This window comes from Mus musculus, chromosome 2 (genome assembly GCF_000001635.26).
Source record: "Mus musculus strain C57BL/6J chromosome 2, GRCm38.p6 C57BL/6J".
NCBI classification, from domain to species: Eukaryota; Metazoa; Chordata; class Mammalia; order Rodentia; family Muridae; genus Mus; species Mus musculus.
The window spans coordinates 13305778-13325947 of record NC_000068.7 but is presented as its reverse complement, the minus strand read 5'-3'; the positions used below and the strand labels follow the sequence as shown (position 1 = coordinate 13325947).

Below are 20170 nucleotides of genomic sequence, written 5' to 3'. Positions count from 1 at the left end.
CAGATTATCCCCAAATTAAGCAACATGCAGCCTGGATTTAAAGTCTCCTCTTCCTTTTAGGGCTGCTGGTATTTTCTAAGGGTTTTATATCTCAGGAAGAATGAAAATAAACACATCTTTACATTTTTAAAATTTATTTTATTGGTATAACAGACATTTGTTACCATATTAAAAATAGTGGGTTTGTCAACACTTTAGTGTTACAGTATCTATTTGATGCAGATAAATTGTTGAACCAAATGGGAAATTGTTCATGAAAAGCCACTAGGACCTAGCAGCAGTTTGTGTATTTTTCTAAATTATGTATTAAATGAGTAATATGTCCAGTTTTGGAGAAACTGATGCACAGTCAAACCACAGCCATCTTCACCATTCCAGAAGGGAAATAAAGGAACTTTGTCTTGTGTATTTTTCCTTCATAAACCCAAAGGCATTTCTCCTATAGTTTTTATGTTCTACTAGCCTGACTACACCTAGAAGAGCCAATCAACACGTTTATTCTGTCACTCATTGTGCCTCGATTGTTGGAGTTGTCTGTTATAACATGGCTCTTACTGCTTTTTCTCTGCCTTTTGTTGCCTTAGTGTGTGGTGGAACTCTTCCAAGTGTCTCTGGTGGAAACTTTTCTTCTCCTGGCTATAATGGAATCCGTGATTACGCGAGAAATCTAGACTGTGAATGGACTCTCAGTAATCCAAATCGGGAAAATTCATCCATAAGTATCCATTTTCTAGGACTTTCCCTCGAAAGTCATCAAGACTGTACATTTGATGTCCTCGAGTTTCGAGTAGGTTAGTTCAATGAAATAACACGCTTTCTCATTTATGTGCATAGTCTTCTTATTCTTGGACAACAGCAGGAGTCAAATGGCTACTATTTCAGTACAGAAGATACAAAGGAGCTTTGTCAGTACAATGCTGAAATCCTGTGTTCCCATATAGGAAGCATGACCTATGAACTATGAGTGAAGCAGGTCCTTAGCAAGGAAAGCCTCCTGTCTCAGGTTTCCTGTATGGGAGGTTCACTCGAGTTTGGTTCTGGAGAGTCTCTGTCTTATCAGTGTGCTCCACTGGTCCTACGAGACTAAGCTCAGTGTGGTCAGACTGCCAGTAGTTCCCAGAACCAGAAGGATTCACAGAAGGTGGTTCAATTCTTTTTAGGCCTTAGAAGTTTAAAAACCCTCCACAGCATACCAATGAAGAGAAGCACATGGGGCTATTTGGGAAATTATCCTCAAAGACATCTTTCATCTTTTTTTCATGATACAAAAGGATCAAGGCATCACTGATGAACCAAGCTTCTCCTAAGATTTAAAAACAAAAACAAAAACACAACTCTGTGTTCATGAACAGTTGATTCTAGCTCTTTCTTACAGTTCAGGCATAGTTGATCTAACTCTGCTGTCCCCATTGTCACCCTGTTGACATAAGTATGTTCACAGAACATAAGTATGTAGACAACAGATGAAGAAAGTATTATAGGTGACCTATACTGTCAAATGATGGTTGCATTCTCCTTAATCCCCAATTCTAAAGAAAAGAAGGATGAAAGCAAAATGGGGCAGACAGCTGTAATAATCAGTAGTGGCTGCCTGTTTTTATTATTGTCATTTGGTTATTGTTAACATCTTTTATTTTAGGGGAGTTATTTTTCAAAGACCTCCCATAAACTTTTGGATGGTAGAGACTAGGATAAAATACAGAGGAGATAAACAGTCTTAATGTGACTATGTAAATGCTATTAAATAGCAAGTTAGAATCATTTGTGTCTATGCAGAAAGTAATATTTTAATATCATATGTAGTGTTTATAATATTGTAGTGTTGTCAGGCTATGTAGCAAGTTTAAGAAATCAAAAAGGTTAAAGAATGTATTTCACCTCTAAAAATTTAAAGATAATTTCCATTCAGCCTTCATAGCAGCCCCACACCAAGGCCAAAATTGAGAAGACCTGTCCAGTTAGTTACCCATGGTCCCTTTTGAGAACATAGAAGACAGAGTTTTTATTAAGGGCTTTGATATGATATGATGTGGTAACAGATCAGGGATTTTTGCAAGAGAATTCTCCCAGCTCTCTGAGGCAAATGCGTCTGAAAGTGGCCATGGCCGTTAGAGAATGCTCTCCATGAAATGCCATACCATTCATGGAAATAAGGAGAATGGCTGTATATTCAATTTTAGTCGGTTACATTCAATTTCCTCTTTATTCCTCCTGATTTACAGACAGATAGTAGAAATACTCTTCCATTGATTTATAAGGTCAGGGGTGTTCTTCTGACAGGATAAATTGGGAGCAGATAAATATGCACTCTCCAGGAACTCTGCAAATATTAATCATATTTCCGTGAGAAGCGATTGTCATGAAACCTATTCAACTCCGCACTGACAGGTCTTGGCCTATGTGCCAAGTGTTCTGTTCATGTTAGATGATCAAAGGCAAAGAAGACTCTTAAGCAGCTTAGGCAATTATCACCTCTCTCCTAAGAGCATACTTATTTATTATCACTGTCAGCATTACATTTCTTCCTCCTTTACAAAGCACACAGCTGAAGGGAGTATTAAGTTGGTTTCAACTCTGCTTAGATATGTGAAAGTATGTATGAAGACCCAAGCTGGAACAAACTGGCACTGATAATAAAGGTGTTTCTACATCCAAACAACATGTCTGAGAACTCTGTCCAGTGCAATTGGCAATGATTATATAGGAATTTTTTTAAATGCCTGCTACTGTACCAGGATTGAAATAAATCAAGAAGTGCTTTTTCTTATTGTTATTATTTGGTCCTGTTAATTTAAGATATTTGTCCAAACCCTGTAACCATGTCACTTGCTATACTGTTTTGTTCAGGTAATGCTGATGGACCCCTAATAGAGAAGTTTTGCAGCCTGTCAGCACCAAGAGTGCCCTTGGTCATCCCCTACCCTCAGGTGTGGATACATTTTGTCAGCAATGAACGTGTAGAATATACTGGATTCTACGTAGAGTATTCCTTTACAAGTAAGCTCTGAAACATACCACATATAGATATATAGATTTACATCTAGGTATATAATGGTTTCATTTTTAATTTCAATGAAAATTTCCAGGTTAAATTTTTAACCAGTTGTTACTGATACCAAGAAAAGAATTTTATGGTTTTTTATATATTTTCCTTTATTCTGGAGACCCCACTATATTCTTATGGTTTTAATACTTTGATTCTCGTTCATTTCTTTGTGTAGACAATTCTGTCTTCTTCAAACTGCTTTCTTTTCATTTTGTTTTATATGGTTTGGTTTAGTTCCTAAGTTTGGTCAACTTGCATTGACATATTTTCTCTTGTAAACCAATCTTGAATTTTAGGATAAATTCTACATGGTCACAGTTTATGTTTTATTCAGATTACTGAATATTACTTATAATTTGTGTTGGATATACATGTGTGATATTCAGAGTTTATATGTAGAAGTTCAATCCCAGGTAGGTAACACAACTTCTTGTCTTGGTTCACAGATGATTTTTTTTTCTGGCCCCTTTCACTAACATGGTAATTCTCTCAGATTTGTGAAAATGTTCCCTTGTGTGAAAGTCTGAAGTTATACCTCCTGTATCTGCCTTGTCTCCAGAACATTAGTTCCCACCCTAAGCCCATGTCTTGGGTTTGTTTTTTCTATTTATGTATGTATGTATGTATGTATGTATGTATGTATGTATGTATGTATCTAATGTATATGAGTATGCTGTAGCTGTCTTCAGACACACCAGAACAAGGCATTGGATCCCATTACAGATGGTTGTGAGCCACCATGTGGCTGTTGGTAATTGAATTCAGGGCGTCTGGAAGAGTAGTCAGTGCTCTTAATAGCTGAGCCATCTCTGCAGCCCCCCATGTCTTAGTCTTAACTGTCTTAGTCAGCCACACTTTCTGTTTGGCACTGCTCCTCTGTGTTTGAGTGCATTTCTTGTTTACAGATTTTTAGAAACCCACTCTTCTCTCTGTTGAGTTTGACTGTGATCAACATGTTTTGCTATAGTTTTGTATATTGTTATCTGTGTTATAACAAAATTCATGGTTGAAGGAGGGAATAAGCTCAAACATAATATTCATGGGCAAACCTTTCATCCATCTGTTGTTTTTCATCCTATTGGAAGAAGAATTGGGCAAAGAAACAATGTTGTTTATATTGAACAGCAGATCATATGATTATACAGACCTGTACCATCTTTTCAACCTGCTATAATTATCTACCCTTTGAAACCCAAGCACTTGTTATGAAATGATGATATATTTGATTGTGGGGCAGATCATTTCTTCAGGGTACCTATAGTCTCACGGTCTGGTGTTCTCAAGAAAAGTAATGTTATTTATACTTTCTATAGCACATTCTTAGCTACATAATATGGATAATTAGTCTCCATATACAGTAAAGACAATCTCCTTTATCCTGTTAAGTTGAGGCTCTCTTTACTGTGGAAATCTGTTTGATGTACACCATTTGGGAGTCAGTTCATTTGCTCCTGTTCTAGCCAACTTTGATCTTGCTCAGGTTTGGGTTCATGATTGATTGCTTGACTGATCATATTTTTACCAGAAAGTTTGATAATAATAATTAAGAATTGTGTCAGCTCTGTGAGATTTTTCTTCTCTCTTATTAGAGGTTTATAAATCTAATTTCAGACTGTGGTGGAATACAGACAGGTGAGAATGGAGTGATCTCAAGTCCTAACTATCCAAACTTGTACAGCAGATGGACCCAATGTTCATGGCTACTAGAAGCCCCAGAAGGACATACCATCACTGTGAGTTCTTACAACTGGGTTAAATGTTGACAGGACTGAATCAGGGAAATGGTGTGTGTGTGTGTGTGTGTGTGTGTGTGTGTGTGTGTGTGTGTGTGTGTGTATGTGTGTGTGTGTGTGTGCATGAGTGTGTTGTGAAAGTACATGTATATGTAAGTGTGCAAGAGTGTATAAGAGTGTGAGTGTGTGAGTGTATGTGTGAGTGAGTGGGTGTGTGCATGCATGTGCATGTGTGTATGAGTGTATGTGTATGTGAGTGTGTGTGAATGGGTAAGAGTGTAAGTGTATATGTATTTATGAGTGTGTGAGAGTATATGTATTTATGAGTGTGTGAGAGTAGAAGAGTGTTAAAGAATGTGAGTGTATGAGTGTATATGTGTGTGATATGAATGTGTGTATGAGTGTATGTTTATGTGAGTGTGTGTGAATGCATAGATTGTGAGTGTATGTGTGGTTATGAGTGTGTGTCAGTGTAAGAATATGTAAGAATGTGAGTGTTTTGTGTGAGAGTTGGTGTGTGCATGCATGTGCATGTGTGCGTATGTGTATGTGAGTGTGTGTGAATGGGTAAAAGTGTGAGGGTATGTGTCTTTAAGAGTGTTTGCAAAAGTGTGTAAGAGTGTGTGAGCATATGTGTGTGTGAGAGTGAGTGTGTGCATGCATGCCATGAGTGTGTGTATGTATGTTTGTACCTGTATATGTAAGCAACCAGACTTTGCATTTATAATCAAATATATTTTTCTATAAAATTCTTTGTTTAAAGTACATATTTTTCTCTACAATTAATGTGAAGAATGTTATCTTTTTCATTACTAAAAATTAGTAGAAGATAATTTAGCCTCCAGGAAAGAGATGGATTCAGTAATGACAGGAGCTGTCGTTTTAGCCTAAATGACTGCACTTCTTGGACAAAACTAAACTATTTTTAAATTTACAAGAGAACTTTTAATAAGGAAAACAGTGTGGGCATGAGAGAATGAAAGAACCAGAAATAGAAAACCATCTGACTTACAAGGAAATCAAATCTTCTGTAGAAAACTTGCTGCCTGGAGGCAGGGTGACTCCTTTTAGGGTGACTCCTTTTAGGGTGACTCCTTTTAGGGTGACTCCGTTTCAGCTCATGGGGACTCATCATGCCTTTTCTCTTCTGCAGCTCACATTTAGTGACTTTAGTGTGGAGAACCATCCAACTTGCACGTCAGACTCGGTCACTGTCAGGAATGGTGACTCCCCTGGATCACCCATCATAGGACGATACTGTGGACAGTCAGTCCCTGGGCCAATACAGTCTGGTTCCAACCAGCTTGTAGTAACCTTTAACACAAACAATCAAGGGCAAAGTCGTGGATTTTATGCAACATGGAACACAAACACTTTAGGTAAAAAGAAAAAATATATCTTCTCTATACTTAACCTTCTTTTTTTTTCAGTGAGACATTTTTTTTCTTAACTAGTTTAAAGTATAGCCATTCCTGAAGAGGAGTGGGTTCCAGGACTCCACTCAGTACCCAAATCTACGAGTGCTAAAGTTTCTTGTGCAAAATGATGTAGTACTTGTGTGTAATGTATGAATGTCCTCCAGAAAACATTCTCTCTCTAGATTATTTGTAATCCATAATATATATATGTGTGTATATATATATACACATACATATATGATGTATATAGTCGCAACATATCATATTGTCCAGGAGACAATGATAAGAGACAAACAGTCTTACTCTCAGAAAACAGGAAGGATGTTCAAAGAGTTAAGACAGGGTCTATATTATGAAGAGTCTTGATTGATGAATTGCCCCCTGGAGATATGGCATGTTAATGAGTAGTTTGAGGAGATATGGCATGTTAATGAGAAGTTTGAGGGTAAAAACAGATATACTTAGTGTTTTAGAATAAAAATAAAATCTGCTATGGATTCTGAATCAAAAGAAGACAAGGGATGTGATTTTTTAAAGTAGCATCGTACCTATGAAATATGAATATTATGAAAGGTCTCAGAAACTATAGGTGCTTGTATTGGATAGTTATCCAGGATGTTAGTAAATCCTAACCATCCAAGGACAATTCTTCATCCCAGAGTTGGTTAAGATGAAGATCTCTATAGAATGAGTCCAACTCCTCCTTAAACCATTAGCTTTCCCTGAGTTCACCATAGAGAAGAACCGTTGGCTCCAGAGCAAAAGATCATGCAATGCCCCTTAATTTAATTTCATTCTGTTCTAAATTCATATTTTTCTTTGTTATCTCTTAGGTATATGTTTTAAGCTTATGAAAATCATCCTAGACTTTTCTTTCTTTATATCCCTACGAGTTATTCCGAACTATAAATGAGTTTCAATATGAATGAGCAAGACTATTAAGTAGGAGGAGCTTCTCAAGTTTTTTTTTTTTTTTTTTAACATTTTCTTTAGTTCAGTGTGGTAAACTGAAATATCAAAGGCTCATAGAAGTGTACTCTCATGTGTTAGTGTTAAGAAAATGCAGAGTGAGTGTAGTCTGGCTACCTTCCTACTACACAGTCTTAAAGTAGAAAAGGTTGATTGCTTGGAGCAGAATGGGAGCAGACTATCTACTATGATTTGAAGGCTCAGATCGAATGACTTCAGATGGGTTAAGTGTGGGCATACCAAAATGGTGATAGTCATCCATTTAAAGCCCTTCACATAATGGGCTCCTGCTTATTCCATGCCCCCAAAATGAGTCAGATATAAGAAAAGATGAGTTGTGATCTCACATGTAGAAATGTTCTCTAGCCATCTTTGGTTTCCAAAGTTGATATTTTATCTTGAAGACTGATTTTTTTTTCCTTATGGAAAATTTCCAGGTTGTGGTGGAACACTTCACTCAGATAATGGTACAATCAAATCTCCTCATTGGCCTCAGACATTCCCAGAAAACAGCAGATGTTCCTGGACAGCTGTCACTCATGAAAGTAAACACTGGGAGATTAGCTTTGACAGCAATTTCCGAATCCCCAGCAGTGACAGCCAGTGTCGGAACAGCTTTGTGAAGGTTGGTGCACACCTTTGTTTAACTCGTTTTGTGAATGGAAGCATTTTGGCTATAGAGAACTGGAAGACATTTCTCAAAGAGAAGAGGGTACAGTTTTGTTGCTTGAATTGTTTAGATGTAAAATGAAGAAACCTCAGCTTTAGAAAGTAAGGTTTGAACCCTGGAGTACACACTGTCCTGTAGCCTTCCATCTGATGATCAGGGCAGAGCAACTAAATTAAGGACATTTTCCTCTGACCTTCTTAAATTGTCATGAGCATTGGTGGATGGTTTCTCCTTTCCTTTTTCAATTCTTCCTTCTCTCCTTCCCCTCCATCCTTGCTCTTTCTCTTTCTGTTCCTATTTTTGTCTTCCTATCCAAAAGGAAGTTCAGTACAAATAGTATACGGTTTCATCACAAGGCAAATTTAACATATGCTATGAAAATTACAGGAGGTTGGAGTAGCTAATTCTGGACATTGAGAGTCTCAATGGTAAAACAACCATGAAAGACCCTCTTAAAAATGATGGCAAACAGGAAGGTAGACAGGCAGCTATCCTCTGGAGCAGCTTCTCTGCTCACTCAACATTGATTGGCACTTTCCACTTACATGACCATAACTGTATTGTAAGTTCACTTTAGCTGTGCTATCTTGCATATAGTCTCATGGGGAGACTATGCCTTTTAGTGGAGAGACCAATAGGCTCAAGTGCCATTTGCAGGGAATATATTCATCTCTTTCATACTTAACACCCACATGTATTTTTATGATTCAATTTAATATTTTGGCTCTAACTATAAAATGAAGAGATTGATCCCTACTTCAGTAGAGTTGTTTTAAACATTAGAAGTAATATGCCATAATCACATAAATACTACCTAGTACTTTGGAATATAAAAGTTGCCTAATGAATGTAAATGTCCTTTTAAAAATCAGTGTTATGATTTCATATTATCTCCCAAATTGTTTTATATTACATTGATCTATTCTTCCTATTTAAATGAAACTCTAATACTTACAAAATATGCACATAATAAAATAGGTTTAATATACACCCCTCATTTGCATTTTCCCATGAAGTAAGAGAGCTCTCTTTTCACAAGACAGTCACCACAGTGCAGAAGCTTCAGCGAAGTCTTCTTAGTTTCTGAATGGGAAAAAGTTAATCTAAGAAACCAACTTGGGATCACAGAAGTTCCTCTGACAGTGTCATATAAGCCCAGGGCCAACCCAAGTTGAGATCAATTAGTAATATTGCCAAAATAAGTAACAGAAGAAACACTCTTACTGAGTGTGAGACTTCTCATTGGCAAGATTATAACTGTGTTATGAAGCTCTTTTTTATTCCAAAGGATACTTCTGTATAGATGGAAGTCATGAGTAAAGGACCCAGGGATAACAAACTCTGTGGAGTGAGCAGGTCCTTGGTGACTTTGAGTCAGAGTCTATTTTCTTTGTAGAGACAATAGGAAAGGTAGAGAGAATGGTCAAAGTCCAAAACCCTTCTTTGTTCTAAAAATCAGAGATTCTGATCCCCTTTTAGGGTACTAGTAGGGAAATACTACTCAATACTTTCTCTTTGATGGAGAAAAGCACAGAGGTGAAAACACATGGCTGGAACTATATAGACCTAGGAAGTATTAACTAGTCTAGGTAGGACTGACTTTACATACATATAACCCTAGCATTTAAGGGGTAGAGGTATCCTTTCATCTTCACTCCAAACTTTGTCTCTGAAACTCCTTCCATGGGTATTTTGTTCCCTGTTCTAAGGAGGAATGAAATATCCACACGTTCATCTTCCTTCTTCTTGATTTTCTTGTGTTTTGCAAATTGTATCTTGGGTATTCTAAGTTTCTGGGCTAATATCCACTTATCAGTGAGTGCATATCTAGTGACTAATTTTGTGATTGGGTTACCTCACTAAGGATGATATCCTTCAGATCCATCCATTTGCCCAAGAATTTCATGAATTCATTGTTTTTAATAGCTGAGCAGTACTCCATTGTGTAAATGTACCATATTTTCTGTATCCATTCCTCTGTTGAGGGTCATCTGGGTTCTTTCCAGCTTCTGGCCATTATAAATAAGGCTGCTATGAACATAGTAGAGCATGTGTCCTTATTACCAGTTGGAACATCTTCTGGGTATATGCCCAGGAGAGGTATTGCTGGATCTTCCGGTAGTACTATGTCCAATTTTCTGAGGAACCACCAGACTGACTTCCAGAGTGGTTGTACAAGCTTGCAATCCTACCAGCAATGGAGGAGTGTTCCTCTTTCTCCACATCCTCGCTAGCATCTGCTGTCACCTGAATTTCTGATCTTAGCCATTCTGACTGGTGTGAGGTGGAATCTCAAGGTTGTTTTGATTTGCATTTCCCTGATGACTAAGGATGTTGAACATTTTTTCAGGTGCTTCTCAGCCATCCCATAATCAGCCACCAAACCCAGACACTATTGCATACGCCAGCAAGATTTTGCTGAAAGGACCTTGATATAGCTGTCTCATGTGAGGCTATGCCAGTGCCTGGCAAATACAGAAGTAGATGCTCACAATCATCTATAGGATGGAACATAGGACCCCCCAATGGAGGAGCTAGAGAATGTACCCAAGGAGCTGAAGGGGTCTACAACCCTATAGGTGGAACAACAATATGAACTAACCAGTACCCCCCAGAGCTCATGTCTCTAGCTGCATATATAGCAGAAGATGGCCTAGTCAGCCATCATTGGGAAGAGAGACCCCTAGGTCTTGCAAACTTTATATGCCCCAATAAAGGGGAATGCTAGGGCCAAGAAGTGGGAGTGGGTGCGTAAGGGAGCAGGGCGGAGGGAGGGTATAGGGAACTTTTGGGATAGCATTTTAAGTGTAAATAAAGAAAATATCTAATTAAAAATAGTTCAAACCCTTAAAAAAAAAAAAGAGGTAGAGGCAGGAGGACGAGGGTGCCAACTCACTCTTGGTGACGTAAGAAGTTTGAGGACAGCCTGATCCATATGAGACACTGTCTCAAAAAATAAAAGGAAGGAAATGTAAGTAACATCCCAGAAGTCCCATAAAAACTAAGGTGAAAAAAAGTATACCACAGATCTTCAGAAAATCCACTTCCCATTAGAAACAGAGCCCAGGAATATGTGCAAGACTATGCACTGAACATAAACCATGACATTGTTCTGGAATAAAGCAAGGAAATAGGACTCATAGCCAACTAACTTAAAAAAATAATATACTTAGATCACATAAAGAGGATACTTATTTAATCTTATGGGCTTTTTATTGAATATAGTTATTTTCAAGCCTAAACATGGTAAAATATTGACAGGTGAAAACTGTTAGTACTAAGTCATATTTTGACCCCAACAGGTCTGGGAAGGAATGTTAGAGACCAACGATGCCCTGTTAGCCACAAGCTGTGGGAATGTGGCTCCAAGTCCCATTGTCACATTAGGAAACATTTTCACTGCTGTCTTCCAATCTGAGGAGATGCCAGCCCAGGGCTTCTCTGCATCCTTCATTAGCCGTAAGTAATCTACACTGTTGAGGAAGGATGGGGAATAGCGGAAGAGCCACATCAAGATTGGCTTGATAGGGAAGAAACATTGGAAAGCCAACTCATGCTGAAGGAATATCCTTCCTTTATAGTTAGTGAGATACAGGCATGGCTGTCCATGCCTGCATCTTCATAAGGCAAAGGCAGGGAAAATTGGAATGTGAAATTAGTTCAGAGGTTGTCATCTGTGTTCTTTCTTTACGTGAACTATATTTAATCTTTGATAATTTATCTTCTTAAAACATTATGAGATTTGAAGTGTATTGTGTGGCAAAATATCTACTACTTAGCATCCTCATGATATTCTAAAATGTTTTTATTTTGTGCACATGTTGACTTAGGGATCAAAGACTCCTTCTCTTAGTGCTCTTCTTCCATTTGAAGTCTCGAGTATCTCTAGAGACTTCATAAAATGGAAGTCATATCTTTTTATGAAATAGGCACTACAGACGATAATGAATATCCTGATGATAGTTTTTATTCTCCTGTAGGTTGTGGACGTACATTCAATAGCTCTACAGGTGACATCGTCTCTCCAAACTTCCCAAAGCACTATGACAACAACATGAACTGTAACTACTACATAGATGTTGCACCACAGTCTCTGGTCATCCTGACGTTTGTGTCCTTTCATTTGGAAGGTATATTCATTCTTTCCCAAAAAGTAATGTTAACCAATAAAAAATCATATATCTACAGTGTTGGCACAGGGCTTTAATAAAGGTTTTGGTAAAGGAATAGGTTGTGGCTATGTGAAGCTAGTTAAAATATCTACTAACATATTTAAAATGTCTTGATTGTGAGAATATGTAATCTATTTTCTTAGCAATATTAAAGTATATAATGCATTCTTAATATAATCTCCAGGCTATACAGAAGATTTTCTGAAGTTATTCTTTTTTTCACAATAAGGTTAAGTACTGTGACCTTTGATAGGCATCTCCCCTTCCTTACATTTAGTAACCAGTGTTCTGCTCTACAAGTTCAGCTTTGTTAGATTTCACAGAGAAATGGGAATGTGGGCAGTTTTTCTGTGTCTGGTTTCTTTCGTTTAGCATAATGCTTGGAAATCTATCCATGTTGTAACCAACTACAATATGTCCTTCTTTGTAAGGACAGGACAGTATTCTGTTGTGTTCTTTCATCTGTCTGTCTGTGTCATTCTTTTGATTCACCAGGCAAAGGACATTTGGGTTGGCTTCATATCTTGGCTATTATGGATAATCATGGAACAAACATGGAAGGATAGATCGGTCTTCATTTCCTCGGGGTGTATGCCCAGGAGTAGAGTTACTGGATAAGATCATAAGTCTATTTTTAATTTTTTGAGACAGCTCTCTTTTCCATAATGGCTGAACCAATTTATATGCCCATGTATCCACCATTACTGAACTCTTATCTTTTGATAATATCCAAGGATTCAGTTTATCTCAAGCAAATTACAAATAATCAAGCAGTTAATGGGAGAAATGTAGGCAGAGTGGTCTAAAACCTCTACTTGAAGATAATAATAAACATCTTCTGAAATGTAATGGAAGTGAAAATAAAATTACATCCTTTTATCTCCATACTGAGGACTGAACTTGGGGCCCTAATGCATGAGCAGCAAGCACTCTACAACCAAGCTGTAGCTACACCCTGTTATGTTTTATTGTGAAACAGGGTCTTATTAAGTTGTCCAAGCTGGTTTTGAATTTTGATGTAAATCAAGCATGCCTATTACTCCTGCTTCAGTCTGCAGAGAAGCTGAGGCCATAGGCCTGGCTTCCTTCTCTTTTTTAAAGAATACCAGTACCGTTTTATATATTCCATGCATAACTGAAAAAAATACAGTAACTTTAAAATCATAGGCACCACATAAATTGCTTAAAGAAGATGCATCTGAAGCCTGTTCCATTTTAACAGAGCATCTTACTTTTCAAGCACAGGTGATTGGACTGAGGGATGGATGGACACCAAGCTTGGCAAGTGATCTGCCACTAAGTTATCTGCCCAGGCCTATTTCATTTTTAGTTTTGAGACAGAGTCTGGCTAAACTACTCACATTAGCCATGAACTTGCTCTATTGACTTGGTTGGCCTCAAACTTGCAAAATGCCTCCTCAGACTCCCAAGTAGCTGGGATTCCAGGCCTGTGCCATCAGGCCAGGTCCATAGCTTTTAATGTATTCATTTGCATCTATTCTCAGTACACATGCATGTAAACACATACCTACAATCTCTGTAAACTAGCCAATGAGAGAAGCGATCCTACAAGTCAGAATGGGCACCCAGTCCATATTGAATAAGTAAGTGGGTGGATAAGATTAGGATCTGCTCTACTTTCATGAAATAGCACCATGGGATATCCTTTCATATCTGTTCAGTGAACATTATCCCCCATGTTCAGATTCCTCAGTGGCAACGTTTCTAAGCACACACACTGCTCTGCTCATTTCTCAACTCCAAGGACAGGGCTGTTTGTCCAGTAAGGTTGCTAGTGTGAGTAAGGCTATGGCTACTACTACACACTAAATGTTTAGTGAAAACAAGAATAGAAATCCCTTCAAGTTGGTGTGTGTTTTCACCTACTCATGGTCATAGTCATACTTCCTCACAAATCAGCTATTTATAAACTTCAATTAATCTGTAATTACACTAATATGTTTCTGTATTTTCAAGTCTTAGAGGATACACACACACACAAAAAAAAAAAAATCAGGCACATTGACCTAATATTGAGACGCAGAATCAAATCCAGAATTGGTAATGTTTCCCGGAATTGTGTGATTTTCAGTTTAACAATCTTATACATTTTTGCTAACTAAAGAAAATTTTATAGTCAATGTGGTTGACTGAATAAAACAAACCAAACACAAAACATTGCATATTCTGTGATTTCATTTGTGAGAATAGTCTAGAATAAAGAAATCACACACAGAGAAAGTAGTCTCATGGGGCCAGGACCACAGTTCAGATAGATAGGGATTGGTTGCCAATGGACACAGGTCTCTCCATAGGATGCTCAGAATGTAGAACTGGAAAGACTATCAAATCTTTAAAGTGCTGTGGGAGTGTCAGCCTTTGGGGAAACCTGGAAAGCACTCCTGCCTCATCTCTAGTAACTCAAACTCTACAAGTTTGTTCTAACAAATGAGAAACTTCAAATATTTTTATACAATGATGCATCTTTTACAATATGTTTAGCTACAAGAATACTGAATTTATTGACCCAAGGTTCAGGCTTTGACTGAACATGAAGTGGTAATTTTTCCATTAGAACTTAGTGAGTACATTAGCAAAATGTTTTAGAGAGCTACCTACAATGACTAAAGCCCTGAAATTGATGCTCTGCGTGAACATTGGAAATGATTGTCAGGAAATATCAAGGGATTTTTCAGATTCTGCTCATAGTCACTCTTACCTGTATCCAGGTTCTGTGTAAAGGTTTTCTTAGGAGCAGCAATGTTGACATTGTGGACTGCATGGGTTTGGGGGTTTGTTTGTTTGTTTGTTTTGTGGCAGGAGGTCTCAGTATTTGGGTACGGTCCCATGTGTGTTCAAGCCTGTTTCAAAGCTTCCCTGTCCTCTATCCCATTCTCCAAGGTGACAGGCAAACTTGTCTTCAGATATCACAACACATATCCCCTGGGAGACAAGCTGCCTCTGGTTGATAATTCCTGGGTAAACAGAATGGTTCTATACAGAAACGGAATTCTGGGTAACAACTGAATTTACTATTATGGAATTCTGTCTGCTTTCTCTTGTCTGCCCATGTTTTGTCTCTTGGAGAAATACTTCATGTGGAGCTGAAGTTACACATAGAAAAGCATTTCCTAATTGTGTTTGTAGTTTCTGGATCAGTTACAGAATCATAGTATTTTGTCTGCATTTCTGCTCTGACGCCAGTTGTTGTGTACTCTATGTAGATCGCTCAGCTGTCTCGGGAACCTGCGATTACGATGGCTTGCATATCATCAAAGGTCACAACCTCTCTTCCACTCCTCTCGTGACCATATGTGGTTCTGAAACCTTGCGTCCCCTCACCATAGATGGCCCAGTGATGCTCAACTTCTATTCTGACGCATATATCACAGACTTTGGGTTCAAGATTTCCTACAGAGTCGCCAGTGAGTAACCGTGCTGCTGTCCTTTGGAATTTTCTTGCATTGTGTAACAAACATATGCAGTTTTTGTTATTATTCATCATATGTCACCAACTTGAAGGTTAAGAAACATTAAGGCTAAATATGATTAACTAGGCACATGGTACAAAAGTAGGTATTTTTCTTTAAAATAAACAGTTGGAGGCTGCAGAGATGACTCTGTGGCTAAAAGCACTCACTGCTCTCTTTCAGGGGACCTGGGTTTGGGTTCCACCACTCACATGGCAGCTTAAATGCCCTTTTCATTCCTCTGTGAGTATTATATGCATATAATACAGAGACCAGAAGACATATACATATGTGCATACATTTTAAAATATATTTTTTAAAAATAAAATAAAAATTGACATTTCCCCCTGAAATTTGGCTAAAATTACCCTATGAACATAAAACAGAGAATTGAGATTGATTTTGTGACAGAACCTTATCCTACATGGTCACTTCAGTGAAACAGGCACATAAAACCATCCCTGAATTTGTTCTGTCTTTGCTTAACCACATGAATGGCTAACGGAAGGAAATAAAGTAGTTTCTCTTCAAATAAAGTACTTCTTCCATCTACAGAGAATACAAACATGTATTTCTCCATGAAAAGAGTCTTATGATTTGTTCTTAGTAGCTGGTGTCTAGTTCCTGACCCTCAGTTACTAAAAAGTATGATTCTCTGATACTTTTTTCTGCATCAACAGAATAAAATGCGTCTTCTCTTATGCTCTTGGATGAAGAGAAAGGATTTGCTTTATTCTTTTAGTTAACTAATTAACTAATTGAATAATTTGTATAATTAAGCCCTTGATGTATATTCTGCTCTTTTAGCCTTTAGTTTCCTTTGGTATGAACATGGTTCAATTCCTTTTTGAGTCTTATTTTAAGATTATCATTACTACTGGCTTCAAATCTTGGCAATGTGTGGAGATGGACGTTGTTTGGGCACTGATAAACATTGAAGAATCATGTAATTAACCTCAAGTAAAATAGAGCAGTTGCTACGCAAGCTGACATTTAATTCATGAGCTGTATTCAGGGATCTGAATGCATAAGGACTTTTGGCACAGAAAAGATTTTGCCCAGTAAATGGACAGAGTTGAGGCAAAACCAAATAAGCAAAAGCCTTAAATAACAGCCACAAAATTTGTCTAATCTTGGAGATATGTTAGTAGAGTGTGTTCATTGGTAACCATAGAAACATAATCAAAATGTACAAACATCATATAATTTTAGTATCATAAAACAAATAAACATGCTCAGAAGCAAAACAGCCTAAGTTGGGAATATCTGATCCTTCCTAGATAAAATCCATGTAAAAACAATACCTTAGTAGTCATATTGGAACATTATTATCATAGTGATTACAATTGTTGATTACGGGGTATAGCAAAGGGCTGTTAATGGCTGGAGTTAGAGCAAAGAGTGGACCAAAACTCCTCATGCTTCTTGAACACAAGCCATCTTCCCTATGAAGGGAGCACAAGTAGGGTTCTGCCTGCTGTCTTTGATCATCCTCTTGCCATGTCATATCTCTGTCAACCTGTGACTTAGAGTGAAGGGACAGACACATCCCAACACACGAAGTCTTCCTTCTTGTTGCTCTTACACTGTTTGTCTTAGATTTATTACCTTCATGTGCCTTAAAATATTCTTCTACATTTCTCTTCCCTGGAGAAGTCGAATTTATTTATAAACACAGTGAAGGAGGTTTAGGTCATCTGAAAAACAATCAATATGAGTTCTGTTAGGAGACGGTAAACGATAGCTTAGATTATCCCCAAATGATTTGCCTATGTTGTGAGTAATAAGCACCCTCTGTACCCTTGTCTTCTGTTCCAGACTGTGGTGGAATCTACAGTGGAACCTATGGAGTCCTTAACAGTCCTTCCTTCTCATACACCAACTACCCCAACAATGTCTACTGTGTCTACAGTCTGCAAGTTAGAAACGACAGATTGATACTACTTCGGTAAGTGATACCAAAAAGGGGGGTGGGGCTACTTAAGAAAACACCTTCAGCTCTGTTCACAGGAAAGCTACCTTGCTGACAGAGACTATGAGTTCTCATGGTGGCTTAGCTGGAATCTAGAGAAAAGCAGAGGGGTCCCACATGGCAGTAAAGCCTACACCCTACACCTGTTCCAGTAGAGATTGGGGTGAAAATAGAAGCTTCACCAGTTAAAACAGTCCTTGTAATTTCTCAACAGTTGTGAAGGGGCATCTTACAATAGCTGTCAAGTTACAAGCCCCTCTTAAAACCAAAGAGGATATAAAGGGTTAGAACAAAGAGTTGCCATTTGTTAGACATGTCCTATACATGAGAAGCTTCGTTCAACACTTTACTTGAATGTTTTATTGTACTGTTAAAACTGTCAGGAGAAATATACATGTGTACTTGTATATGTGTCTCAAAAGGTCTCACATCTTCTCAAAGGTAACACATATTTAAATGAAGAATAAAAATCTGGATTCTCATTTACTGTCTCCCAAAGCCAATGTCCGAAATAACTTTTACCACCTCTTTTCTCCTGAAGATAAACTTAATCCCATAAAGTTTATTTTTATTTGTTAATCAAAGCAACTCTAGATTGTTGCTTTATGTGATATTGCCTTGGTTTCCATTGCTGTAAAGAGACACCATGACCAAGGCAACTCTTTTAAAGGATAGCATTTAATTGGTGCTGGCAAACAGTCCATTATCATCATGGTAAGGATAATGCAGCATGGCAGCATCCAGACCGACATGGTGCTGGAGAAGGAGCTGAGAGCTCTACATCTTGATCAAAAGATAGCCAGGAGAAGACTAACTCATGGGCTGCTAGGAGGAGGGTCTCATTGCCCACCCCCACACTGATACACTCCCTCCAACAAGACCACACATACACCAACAAGACCACATCTCCTAATTGTGCCACTCCCTGTGCCAAACATATTCAAACCATTACAGATATGTCACTTGTAAATTAACTCTCTAATTCTACTTATTCCAAGCAAGACTGATAAAGAAAATGCAGCCCCCATTACCCAGAAATATAAAGTGCTAGTTTTCTTTCTCCTAAGATGGTTTATTTCCATCTCTTCAATCTCACTGATACCTGAAACTACTAGCATGTGATATGAAATCTGATAATAGTTTATGAGAATACAGAATTTTCTACATAGAAGCTTGACAAGCTGGGACAATACCTACTCTGTCCTCTATTTGTGACTTATGGTTTATGAACTCTAAGGCTTACTTATAGTGTTTGTGTGACCATTTTAGAAGAAAGAGACAAGAGACTGGAAGAACCACAACCAAACTATATGAAACCAGAATTTCTTCCACTTTTCTTAACGTTTTTCCTATAAAGAATCAAACAATACTGTCACTCATCATACAAGAAAAAAAAGGAATAATATATTTTAGGAGAGACTGAAAGTATCTAGCATGTTATTGAGGTAATAACATAGACCATCTTGTCAAACTTGATTTTAGGAGCTATAGACAGGTAAGATATGCTGAAAGGGTTCAGGTTTCTTTAAGATACAATTGCCAATGTTAAAATGCTAACCTCCATCCATGCTCTAAATGTGGTAGAACACATCAAAACAGGGCATGGAGGTAGTAGGGTGACTTGATGGAAACAGGAAGGGGTTCAGTAGGAGAGAAGTGGGTGAGAGACAATAATGAGGATGGATGAGGATCAAAAATATGATCAAAGCACATTATGTAGACATGGAATTGTGATATCTAAAAATTGAAATCTGTTGAACATAGGCCCAGATTATCTTGAAGCAGAAAACCGTATCTTATTCATTTTTATATCCCCAGTTTCTACCACAGTTCTTAGTTATAATAGCTACCTAAAACATACTGGCTTCAGTCCATCAGTAATACCTTATTTACAAGATTCCCTTCCAAGAGAAGCTTGAGTACTGTGTTGTCAGGTTTTTGCATTCTTCTTTTATAAGAACCTCAGATATGGTTTAATGGGCACAAATAAGACATAAGTAGTAACCGGGTACCCTTTACAGGTTCAATGATTTTGAGATTGTTCCCTCCAACCTTTGCTCACATGATTACCTGGAGGTTTTCGATGGTCCCAGCATTGGAAATCGATCTATTGGAAAGTTCTGTGGTTCCACACTTCCACAAGTTATTAAGAGCACCAATAACAGCCTGACCCTGCTATTCAAGACAGATTCTTCTCAAACAGCAAGAGGTTGGAAAGTATCTTTCCGGGAGACAATAGGTGAGCATATGAGATGTGAAAGTATTTTTCTGGTGACTTCTTCTTTTGTGCTTTTAAAAATTACTCCTGCCCCCAGATAAACACAGTTGATCTTCCTATAAACATCTAGGAGGCCCAAACAGAAGGCCTCATTGGCTATGGTCCATTTATTCTTCAGTAAAGAGTCTTGGGAATTCTAAGCACTGACTTTATGACTGTTAAAAAAAAAAAAAAAAGGAGTGCTTCAAGAACCCAATACCTAGGAAAAGAACTTAGTACAGAGGTCTTGATAGAAGGCTTTGACTGCCACACATGGAAATCGAGGTATAGAAAATACCAAAGCCCTCAAAGGTCTTTAGTAGGCAAAATGTATCAGATGTAGCATCCAAAGCTTGATGGGACACTACTAGGGGATGTAAGTTGAGAATGAAGTCTTATGTGAAATTTGTTGACCAATGATACCTTAGTCTATATTTTCCAGAAAGAGTGTTGTATTTAGTTT

The 20170-nt window shown here is 37.8% G+C and overlaps 1 protein-coding gene and 2 long non-coding RNA genes across 3 annotated transcripts in view; 1 reads left to right on the top strand and 2 right to left on the bottom strand.

Annotated features, from left to right (window-relative positions):
* The window catches only part of Cubn (cubilin (intrinsic factor-cobalamin receptor)), a 215539-nt gene that overhangs the window by 165929 nt on the left and 29440 nt on the right, over window positions 1-20170 (top strand). The window contains exons 50-59 of the mRNA NM_001081084.2: window positions 585-791; window positions 2848-2997; window positions 4658-4779; window positions 5933-6158; window positions 7604-7791; window positions 11139-11295; window positions 11817-11966; window positions 15233-15433; window positions 17297-17426; window positions 19472-19689. Of these exons, the coding sequence (NP_001074553.1) occupies window positions 585-791; window positions 2848-2997; window positions 4658-4779; window positions 5933-6158; window positions 7604-7791; window positions 11139-11295; window positions 11817-11966; window positions 15233-15433; window positions 17297-17426; window positions 19472-19689 (1749 nt within the window). The remainder of the gene's footprint in view (window positions 1-584; window positions 792-2847; window positions 2998-4657; window positions 4780-5932; window positions 6159-7603; window positions 7792-11138; window positions 11296-11816; window positions 11967-15232; window positions 15434-17296; window positions 17427-19471; window positions 19690-20170) is intronic.
* LOC115489436 lies at window positions 576-6093 on the bottom strand. Its single transcript, XR_003953760.1, has 2 exons — window positions 5792-6093; window positions 576-1303 (listed from the first exon to the last, which is right to left on the bottom strand). It is a non-coding gene; the product is annotated as an uncharacterized LOC115489436 (long non-coding RNA).
* Gm13270 overlaps window positions 16673-20170 on the bottom strand; it is a 37699-nt gene continuing 34201 nt past the window's right edge. Inside the window, exon 3 of the long non-coding RNA XR_865976.2 lies at window positions 16673-17175. This is a non-coding gene — a long non-coding RNA (predicted gene 13270). The remainder of the gene's footprint in view (window positions 17176-20170) is intronic.